General features: G+C 35.7%; 1 protein-coding gene across 2 annotated transcripts in view; it reads left to right on the forward strand.

Moving 5' to 3' along the window:
* The window catches only part of LOC122538034 (peripheral plasma membrane protein CASK-like), a 236,344-nt gene extending 224,996 nt beyond the window's left edge, over positions 1 to 11,348 (forward strand). For both annotated transcript variants that reach the window (XM_043671758.1, XM_043671759.1), the window contains one exon: positions 594 to 11,348. In XM_043671758.1, coding sequence (XP_043527693.1) covers positions 594 to 923 — 330 coding nt within the window. In that variant the 3' untranslated portion in view covers positions 924 to 11,348. The remainder of the gene's footprint in view (positions 1 to 593) is intronic.
* Positions 11,349 to 11,680: the final 332 nt, after the last annotated feature.

Genomic DNA, 11,680 nt, shown 5'->3' on the forward strand with positions numbered 1-11,680 from the left:
AGTTATTTGTACTAAATATAAAATAGAATATATGCACTACGAATTTTTCAGACAATTTATTACGGACCATATTTTTTTAAAATATAAATAATAACTGTATGTTATAAATAAATTTATAAATTAATCAAACGTAATTCCCTAACGTAATAAGTAGAAACATTTGCAACTAAAAAGTTTGGCGATTAGCTCGGATTTTCATTCAAGGAATTAATTCATACGTTATTACAACTACCATTTATTCAGTGGCGTATAAAAGGAAGTTGCTAATTGGATATATAATAATGTCACATGCTAACTTTAGCGCTACATTAACGTGAACTTGTTTTCATCAAGTGCATACAATCCCCCATTTGTCGTAACAAAATTTTAATGAAATCTCTAATCGACTGAATTCTTACCGATGATTCTGCGAACGAGAAGAAGAATCGAGGAACCCTCCAATTGTAGTATCATCTGGTAAATTCAGAAAAACTAAATCTTCAGCTTCTAAACTTTCTTACACTCGTCAATCGTGATTCTCGTTTCAACACGATTAAATAAATCGATTGATTCGCGAAACTATTACTCGAACGATATTGCGCTTTCTGTTTCAGCGGGAAGCACGAGGATCGGTGACCTTCAAGATCGTGCCGTCTTACAGGAGCGCACCACCCCCGTGTGAGGTACAAGTAAGCCCTAAAACCCAAGCCCAATCCCAGAGTCCCAGTACAGCAAATAAACCCGTGGCTACGGCAGTGTCGACGAGCACCGGCTCGGCCGCTGTCGCGAGCAAATCCGGCAAATCAGTGAAAACCTCGTCGGCCAACAGCACCAAGGACAAAAGTAAATCAAAGTCTAAAAACAAGAGCGGCTCCTCGTCGACCGATAGCACGCCTAGGCGCCGGCTTAATCCGCTATCGGCTCTCAGATCGCGGAAATCTTAAACCTAGATGGAAGATGGATTGATCCTGTACACTCTGTAGTCTCGTAGTTCTCTTTGGCGCCAAAAATCGGAGCCAATGGTAGTTTCTCCGTTATTATTTCGCGTAATTGCTCTTCTCTAAACAGGCTTTGAATTGCAATCGCTTTGGGAAATACCAAAGAATTTTCTGATAGCCCGCCGATAGGTTACACGATGATAGATATTTATTACATAGTAGTTTCGTTGGTAGTGAATGAAGGACCGTTAGTCGAATTCTGTTGAATCATTGGTGTTTCTTACACCGGGATATTTTCTGATAAGTTTCTTAGTAATTTCTTAGTTTTTTGTGTATCAGCCGTCATTGGACGTCGAATTATGTTTCTGAAAGGAAAGTAAGTTGTTCAAGTGAACACTTATTGAATATCTTCTCTTGCCTCTGTATACGTATACAGAGAGATTTTCATACAATCGTGTCAAAGAGTTTAATTTCGAGTGAGATTTCTAAGTTTTCCATTAGTGAATTGTTTCGATGAACGTTTATTCGTCAGAGTACACGAAACAGTACTCGTAATTAGCTATATGACGTCAATAATTGGAAGCACATGGTTTCAGAGTGGTTACGTTTGAAATAGATCAATTATCAGATTATGCGAATAAATATAATCTGATAATATAAAGTGTATTTCGATTCCCCAACACTTTTGTTAGGTATTTCTAAGAAATTCTATTTCTGGCTCTTTTATTCGTCGAAAATTGCGAAAGTAGGCGTGATGCAGTGCCAACGAGTCCTTGTTATTTAATATTTCTTGTCTTATTATTAAAAGTATTGGGAGCGTAATATAAATGATAGTAATTCTGCACGACAAGTTACATAGACAATTTATCGAATCTCGTGCGTTTCGTTGAAAGAACTTTACTAAAATTCAGTCGTTGTTTGTTGGTAATTAGTTGACAAAGTATTACTATGAACATGGGCCAGATGTAGTCGTATAATTAATTTAGTTTATTTGAATTTGTATTTCAGGAGCATGGCGTATACTAATATAACTTAATTAGAAAGTTTAATGTCGACGAAACTTGCGTTTTCATTTACGAACTTCCGCCTACTTAATGCCGATTTTGTTTCTATAAAAAATTTCAACGAAAATTAAACAACGTAGTTCACAACCTACGCGACAATTAAACTCAATTAAAAGGCAGCTACGCGTTGTTTGCATACTGTATAAACTTATCCGCTTTACGAACTATGTTAGAGTATCTACTTTATCTCGTGTCACTGTGATTATAGAAATTAATTGTCTGATATTGAGTTACGCAGTTGTTTGATAGTCTACAGTTCGCCTGACAGTGTGATATTAAATAGAAGGATGTACTCTAACTTCTGAGATTACATAAGTAAATATTTCGTCAGAAGCGTTTTTGAGATATTTATCACCGAAAATTGTACAAATTGTTTCTCAGTCAATTTATATTCTTTCTTTGTTTGGTTTTTTCTTTCTTTCTTATTGATACAATTTATTGAATGATTTTTGGTGAACGTTTTAACGGTATCTGAAATTTTCTAGTCATTTTCTAATGTATTTTAAAATATTCACAATTATTTGAAAGCTTTTACTCGTCGATGAAGCGAACGCGTTAAGGTTCCCTTTTCGTTGTCAGGCGTTTTATTTCCCCTTTGGAGTATGATTGAGACGGAATTACAGCGGAGCTCGAGAAGTTCCCTCAATAATCGATAGTTTACACGTAGTTACACACCAAGTTTCACGGAAGGATAAACGCGGAAAGAGGCGATTCGTATAGTGGATTACCTTGCACACTCGCGTCGTGTTTTGATTCCACGTGGAATACATCTGATGTTGCGCTGTTAAACAATTAGAAAGCTTCTGCGAAGCGTTAATTGCTAGACTTGTAAACGGTAACTTTGCGTTTCACATCGGGATTCTGATTGCGATTTCATTTCCACGAATCGTTGCGTTTATGATAATTTTACGCGTCGAATGCGAGCTGAACATTTTCAACAGCTTCACAGAGAGAGAAGAGTGTAGAATAGATGTCTGTTTAGTATTTGAAACGCTACGAAGAAGATAAGTGAGATTAATTGAGAAATTTCATGAAATTGAAGTTTGAAGAATCACTTCGGTGATTTATATTTATAATGTTAATTTGCAGAGTTTTGCAAATGTTTCGTAATTCTTCGGAATTATATTTTCAATTCGTGCGATGTTGAATATTTTAAACATTATACTTTGCATATAAATTGGGAAAAATGCCTGACATCGATACACTTTCTTTCGACTTGGCGCGATTTTCACACGAATTACGACATCGCGCGTTGTATGAAACATGTTAGAGATTTAAGTGTAGGTTGACTAACAGCTACACAGTTACGTGGATGTCTAGATTGCTTAATAAGTCTAGATTCTAGGGACACTGAATCGATTAGGAGAACGTAATTTATATAATATATAGACGTAGCGAAGAAATAAAGCTATAAAATATTTCTCGATATTAAAAAAGTAGAATCAGATCTCAAGACTAAAAAGAGAAATTCGTACGTCTCGTTATGAGTCTTATAGTCTTGTAATCTCTACACAATATTCGTACCTGAACGTTAGAATCGTCTAATCTCATTATTCTTCAATACAATCGCGTACTTTTTATTGTTATTCTTTTTTTTTTAAATTTCGAAGCATGAAGCTTGTTACCTATAGGATTAGGTGAACTATCAAGTAACTTCCAATTTCATCGATGGAAATTGCGTATATTTCCGATCTGCATTCATCAAATTCCTTTGCTAGTGCGTAGACGTAATAAAACATTTAAGATAAGCTAACTGGTTTCTCTAAAAATTTCGCACGCAGGATAAAACAGCTGCACTTTCTAAAAATAATCCTCCGTCCAATAATTTTGATAATAACTTGCTAGCTCGGTAAATCGACGTTAAGAATACGAGAAAAATAAAGATATTACGTAAAATATTTATATCGTATTTAAAAATTTAAAATTCCCTCTGATGTACACAAACGAATTTCCCCTCGTTGAGTTAATTGGAAATTACTTATGGTCTCGCCTAATTGCTTTTGTTGACGACGGAAGTCTGCAGATTAAAAATTCAGAGCGTCTAACGAACGTGAATTTCATGAACCAACCAACCATTGAGAAATGACGGAATTTCATCGAATTTCAATGTACTGGAAATTGAATTGCTAAAAGAATCGAAACTGGGTCAAACAGAGAGAACGTTTAATGCGAAGGATCACTGTTCAATTTTGTTATCTTCGGAGTTTTCTTCTTTTTTTTTACCAAGTGAGTATATTATTAAATTCGGTTATTTGAAATCTTTGTAATATGTAATATTAATACTTCACGTTTATACTAAAATTGTATGATTTTATCTCATACCGTGAATATTTAATTAAGTTACATATCACAGTACTGGATAATTTTCATTTTAAAAAATATTCGTTATAAAATGTTCCATTAAAATTTTGCACAGAGAAAGAAAGATCACTTTTGTTTTTCTAATTTCTTTGTAAAGACGATCCGTTTCGACTCAATGCAATTTCAAACGTTATTCACGTTTTTACTGATTTCTAAACTGTTGAGAAATATATAGATTACGTTTTTCATGAACAAGGTAATAGAGAAATGATATGAAATTAATAAAATTAATAAACGAGAGTGCAACGAGCTCGAAGCAACAGGAAAGATGCAGATTTTTGAAGTTAAGCCAACCAGGATTTAGTTTGGGCCATTTTTACTTTTGCAAATGAGGTTTTCAGTTACCTGCTGACGAACATAAAAAAAAAAAAACGCGCTTGACTACAATGTCTTTTTTACATCAAACGTCGCCCGTCCCCACACTAGAAGATAGCAATTTTATTGAACATGGTAATTTGAATTCATCGCTGCAAATATATATTTTTCCAAGATAGATTCGTCTCGACGTTGTGTGATTAGTAAATAGTTATTACCTGGAGCCGATAGGAACGAAGGTTTTCACTGATTTCCTCGAATTCATGCACATACACACACACACACACACATACACACACAAACACAAACACACCTATCTACTTTTTGAAGAAATTATTGAAACATGAAAAGAAAGAAAAAAAGAAACTTCGAAATCATTACATGTTCGATCAATCTTTTTTAATATATCAAACTTGATTTACTGTTTCACGTATCGGAGAGAGAAATTTTGATTTAAAAATGATCATAATAAAGTTTCTTCTTCTTGTTTGCTCGCGAAATTATTCTCTGATGCGTTACGTTCGATAAATCGAGTTATTTCGGTTTCTTTCTCTGTATTTAAACAGTAACATACACACACACTTATATAAAAACGAGAAATATTCACTTTTCAGCTTATAATGCAAAATAGATATTATTTCAGTATCCAATGATCTCTCAGCAAGGGAGAGTATCGGTATTTTACGATTATATTTATACATGTAGTCTGTTTTTTTTTTTTTTTCTTTTCTCACGCGATTCACATTCGTGGCGATTAGGCTTAACGCAAAGCGAAGCATACTTCGCCACCACGAATTTTCCACGCTGCTTTTTTACTTTCGATTTACTTGCAAAATTACCGTCGAGGATCTTACAGAATTACACGAGTCTTGCAGACATCTGTGCTATTCGTAATGAAACAGCACACACACGCAAGAATTTGTTACTTGTTCTTTATTGGCCGACCGATATCGCCGCGAAGTTTGAACGAAATCTCTCCTTCGAAATACGAAATGCCATTCGATTTCAGCTCACGTGTATAAGTTTTCGATTACGAACGATTCGATCGCCACGTTTTATCTTTGTTTCGCGTAATTGGAAACTAAAAAAAGGTATATCGTTCGATGGATATTATGACAGATTGTAGCGCAGAATTTGGACATGATACATGACACACGTATATATACACGAACATATACACACGAATTTCTCCCCCTCCTGCTTCAAATATACATTAAGTATGTATATTATTTATACATAGAGTATATTCGTTATTTAATGTGTTCATTTCGGATATATATCTAATGATAATATCGGAGGGAAGTTATTTTGCGATGGACGAAATATGTAAGGGAAAGGGCGAGCTTTCCTTTTCTCTTGAAAACTTCACCACAACACAAATATCGATTCTGGGTAAATGGAAAGTCACGTGCACACGTGCAGGAGCGTGCAATTGTCTTTTGAATATCCCTCGTCGTTTAAAACGATTCTTTGATTTGGGCAATACGTGTTCTGAACTGTGTTACTGCCTAGTGCCTGTTGAAACAATCAATAGTGTCGGAAGTAACACAAACTATTTACGAAGTAATTACAGTGCGCGACCACGTTCGAGAATGAGTTCGAGATTATGTTATGTTCGTGAAATTTTCGTGTCACCGATCAACGTGACGTTTGTTTTCGGCGTGAAATTGAAATTTCCGGAACACGTTGGAAAAGAAAAAAAAAAAAAAAATGAGCTTAATAGAAGAAGTACCCAGCATCGCACAACACACATTATCTCGCAGGTTGTTCTACGTTAAATCTCGTGCTTAAATGCTTCGTGGCTTTTTCTTCAGTTTCATTTAGGACTTTGTCGCGTTCGTCAACTTATATTTCGAGAATGCAACCTCTGAAAAAAAAAGTGTTTGGCAATTTTTTAAATATTTCAGGCACGGAATTAAGAAACAATTGGATATTCATTTACTCATTTTATATACATTCCAACGAACGAAGAACGTTCCAATCTTTGTTAAATTCAAATAAATTATCTTTCAATTTTGAAGTAGCGAGAGTGTACATTTTGTGGAAATTAAGCTTCCGCGATCGATGAGCGCGACGATATCTAACGACAAAAGATCTATGACGTCAGATAAGCCGGTGATTTATCGTAGAATATCTGTGCAAACAGGGAGCGACGTGATTCATAGTATACTTAAACAAAGAGTGATTTTCTTGAAAATAAGGAGAAAGTGTACGAAACTTGCCATTTCTTGCCGACAAACTTCCTTTCTATAAGGCATTAACTTTTACGAATCTCCGTCGGGTTATTTTTAGCAATTTTCTTCCATCAAGTATCGTCGTATTTCGTTGTGATAAACGAGCAATGTATCACGTTTAACAAAGTAATCTGACACATTTTTTTCAAGCTTAACGATACCTTTGATTAAGCAATAAATAAATCCAATATCCATCGTCTTTCTCGATGACGTGTCACTATTTATTGCTTGACGAAACATTTCCATTTCCAGCACATGAAACTGTGTTGAATTACTTTTTTTTTTTCCTTTTTTTTTTTAAATGTAGTTCCACTTGTGCCCCCCTTAGTTAAAATGCTCTGAATAAAACTGACGTTTTACTTTTCCTGTGCAATTAAAGCACCTCGTTATTTCTGTGTAATGTAACTTTATTTCAAAATATCATTCTTCGAAACAATCGTAGAATCTATTCGTCTCCTCTCTGAAAAGTGAAAAAAATCCTACGTAGTAAATTTCCAACCAAGGCGGGCAGAGTGACAGAAGAACCTGTCGAACGATTTGCCCAAGTCAATCAAATATCCACAACGTGGACGCAAATTTGCTACTGTGCATTTTCGACTTATTTCGTCACGGAGAAATCACTTCAGTCGATACCACGAAATACGTCTCGCCTTGTTGACAAAGAAACACCACACACAGGACGCGTGGACACGTGCAAAGAGAAAAATCGCGAACGATAGAGAGATAAATTCTTTGCTCGTCGGCTGTCTCATAATTGACCGTGGACCGAGTCCATGAAGTCAATATGGAGGTAGTCGATACGGGCGAGTGTCGGGTGTTTGAACGGTGGACGCGGTGTCCTGAATCACGACCAACCGAATTCCGAAGTTTTTGCGTCTTGTTTTGCCCGTGCGGCTATGTGCACGTGCAGAGCAACGAAAGCGACGAGAAACAGGGGGCGAGGCACCCCCTGTTCCCGATGCTAGACGATAATTAAGTGCGATCCCGCAGTCTGTACCTGTGAAATTCGAAAACAGAAAACGACGAGGAGGAAGAGGAGCAAAGAACGAAAAAAAAAAAAAAGAAAAAAAGAAAGAGAAAAAGAAAAAGACGAGTAGAAATGCAGACGAAAAGAAGGCAAAGTTCAGTAGTCGAGCGGTGTAACAAAACGCTTTGGTCGGCGCTTTCGAGTCCACGGCGCGTTTTGCATGTTTTCTCTCTTTCGATATCCCTTCTCTATATATTTCTCTCTGATTCTCTCTCTCTCTCTCTCTCTCTCTCTCTCTCTCTTTGGTTCTCGGTCTGTACTGTATTTATCGATGCGTGCCATTTCACTTGACCATCGTAAATACCGTTGTGTTGTTACTTGGCTCGAAGGGTGAAATGTTTCAAGAACAGTATCAAAGTTGCAGTAATTACAGGAGCCTGTGATCCGGTGGATCGAAAAGAGGCGAAACGAAACGTTTTCGCTGGAATATTAATTTCTTTTTTTTTTTCCAAAAGTTATTTCCTGGATCTGTTAAGTCTCTGGTCGTACAGTTTTAAATAACATATTTTGTTTCTCTCTAGTACGCAGTCAGTGCGAAACGTCCGCGTACGTCGCGTTAACATTTATTTAACATTTGTTGCATAATTTTAATATCATTTTGCGTAACGGTGTTTGAAAATGTTCGTCGTTAATACAGAGAGAAATGGATGCGAATTCATTTGTTGAACAACTTGTTCTCTTTGTTAAAATCATGCAACGCTGAATAAATTTTAGCCAGGCGTACGCCGACTATTTGGCTCGGCTAACTATATAATTAAAATAATTATCCGTATGTGTAAAAGAAAAATTAAGTAAATTGAAAACGAAGTAAGTCAAGTAAAGTGGGACAATCTGGCTCCATCCTTCTCGTTCTTTTGTCCTTTCAAGTAATTCTTTCTCTCTCTCTCTTTTTGTCTCTTTCTTCTGGTTTTTATCTTTATTATTCTTTCTATCTGTCTCTATCTTTTTCGCTCTCTGTTCTTTTTCCTTTTTTTCTTTTCTTTTTATGTTTCTCTCACTCCATAACGTCGGGTCGATCATTTGTTCTGGTAGACAGTAACATTATTGCGGGCAAGTTTCGTAAGGAATGCACCTTTCGTTACAACATGTGTTGGAATGTTGTTTGTTGTTTTTTGTCGTAAAGAAGCTTTTGTTACACCCCTCATTATACCCTCACCTGCATGAAGGATATCTTTGCGAACGTTGAAAGCTTTCCTTTCTGACCGGTACATATTATTATATACTATAATTTTCTTGCATCATGGTTTTCATTAATGCATACTCTGCGATCTCTCTCGATCTTGCGCCCATTCGAGCGATTATTTTTATTTCCGAGCGCGCGAATCATACACGAACTTTCCGAATCCCGATCGTACTCGTCTCCTGCACGACGCGATGCATTCTCGAATCGGTGATTGAGTTTACTTATAAAAATGTACTGAGAATGTCTGATTCGCGCGGCAGATTATTATTATTATTATTATTCGTTTTTTTTTTCTTTTTTTTAATCTGAGGATTTATGTTGAGTTAAATTGGTAAGCGAGAAGAAACTCGTAAGGTAATAATTTTAATTAAGAAAGGCAGGTATTTGGAAATTTAATTGAGGAAAGTGGGAATTCCGGAATTTAATCGAAATATTAATTTGTAGGAATACGGAAATTTAATTGGAAGAGATTAGAATTTTCGAATTTAATTGGACAAGCCGTCTACAAGATCAAAGGAAAACTATTTATTGTGACGTGCTTAAATTCGCTAAAGACAATTAAGATCTTCATTTCAGCATCTTTATTTGTGTAATTTTGTTCTCTTGTAAAATTGTAATGTAAGCATCATAGAAGTTAATGAACTGTTGTTCGAATTATGTTGTTCGAAAATACGTTTTTGCTATGTAATCACGCTAAACCACGTTTAGATTAGCTTTAAACGTCATTAATAAGATCTGGAGCAAATCTCGAGTTACAAATTGCACAACGAAAACGAATTTAGTAATAAAATAATTAGGAAATTGTCTTCCTCGTCAGTCACCGATTCAAGCAAGTAGTGCGATTTGATTTTTTCTTTTTTTTTCTTTTCTTGGCATAAAACACTCGAGTGTCGTAGGAAATAATCTTAGAAATCATAATCATCTCGCATCCTCAACACGAGCGGATTCTCCTTACTTATTACTAAACGTCCAAACTGAATGTCACTGAATGTGCAAACATCTCTGAACATGCAGCTGAGGGTAGCCAATCTTACGATGAATCTTACGTTCTCTGTTCGCGCCGATTTAATTCACGTTTGAACGTAATCTCAGGGATTTCGATCAGTCTTTCGAACAACAACGGCGACGATTTGAAACCGTGAAGATTTTTTTTCATTATAACGTGAAGGCTTCACGTTTCTCGCGAGTGATGAACGAGACGGGACGAAATTACAGATTGTTGTCATGAAAAATCGTCAAGCAACAGTCTCTTGACTGGTTGTCACGTAAATTAGCAATTCTTCTAGTTTCCTTTCGATTCTGGTTTTTATAAGCACGGAATAGATGTAACGTGAGGTCATCGTCTTGCAAGTGAATTGAATCTTGATAATAATTCCGATGTTTTTCACGGCCCGGTGATTCGTGACGGAATTCGATACGAATATTAAGGCAAATTTTCTATCTCTTGGCACTTGAAAAGTGTCGAATTCGGAAATATTACCTTTTCAGAAATATTCACATTGATATTCCAAAGAAATTTTCCAAACTTTTAACGCAATTCATCGTTGTCAAATTACGATTTTACGATAAAGTGTACAAATGCTATATCTCAAGATCGAGAAGATCTCTTTTTTTACATAGAAAAAGAAAACGTGTTCCTGTACAACCACTATGTAAATATTCCTGCAGTTTCCTTCTTTCTATTCCTTTCTGTTATATATATTTCTAAAATCCTTTCACCTTTTAAAAATTCAAAGAATGCCAAAAAGTAGAACCAATGTGTGCTTGACATGTATCGAATTCCACAACGAACTGGTCGGGCCTTCGGAAAGGAAAGAAAGAAAGAAAGAAGAAAGAGAAAGAAGAATATTGGAATTTTGTTGTATTCCCTCGTCAGACAGTACGATTGAAATCCTAATTTCGCGGTCACAAGCGTGACGTTTTACATCTCTGATTTTTGTACATAGTTCGTACATGTATATAGCTCGATGTCGTTTCGATGTTTGATCCAGCGGTCCTGTTTCATTGTGCCCAACACGAACAGATTGCAATACCACCGCGAGGTGAACCCGGGTTATTTATATATGTACAGACGGCTTAATTCACGATAGATTTTGTAAAGAATTGTAAGAAATTATGTCGAAAAGTACTATACATATATACACATATATAATACACACTATATATGTATATATATGTATATATAAATGTTACACGAAGTTTGAAAGTTTATCAATTATTACATGTAAAACGTGCTGATATAATGGATTTTCTGTTATGTAAGATTTGTCTCACACGATTCACAATTATTATGTCGCTCCATACCATCGGCACAAAACAGGCAAACGAAAATTGATCGGCAATTTCATTTATTTCTTTCGACTCTTCGGTTAATTACCAAAATAAAAAATCAAATCTTCTCGTACCAACTTTCTTTAAAGTCACTTTCTCGATTCTCTCGCCAATTAAACGCAACAAAGAGAGTTTTAATTCAACGACGATCCTCGATCGTTCCTGTTTTGTGCAACAGAGTGTTACTCGCACCTCAACCAAGCTGCAATTCTTTAAGAAAAAAAAAAAAAAAAAAAAAAAAAAAAAAA

Source organism: Frieseomelitta varia, unplaced genomic scaffold, assembly GCF_011392965.1.
Source record: "Frieseomelitta varia isolate USP_RPSP 00005682 unplaced genomic scaffold, Fvar_1.2 scaffold_953, whole genome shotgun sequence".
Taxonomy (NCBI): domain Eukaryota; kingdom Metazoa; phylum Arthropoda; class Insecta; order Hymenoptera; family Apidae; genus Frieseomelitta; species Frieseomelitta varia.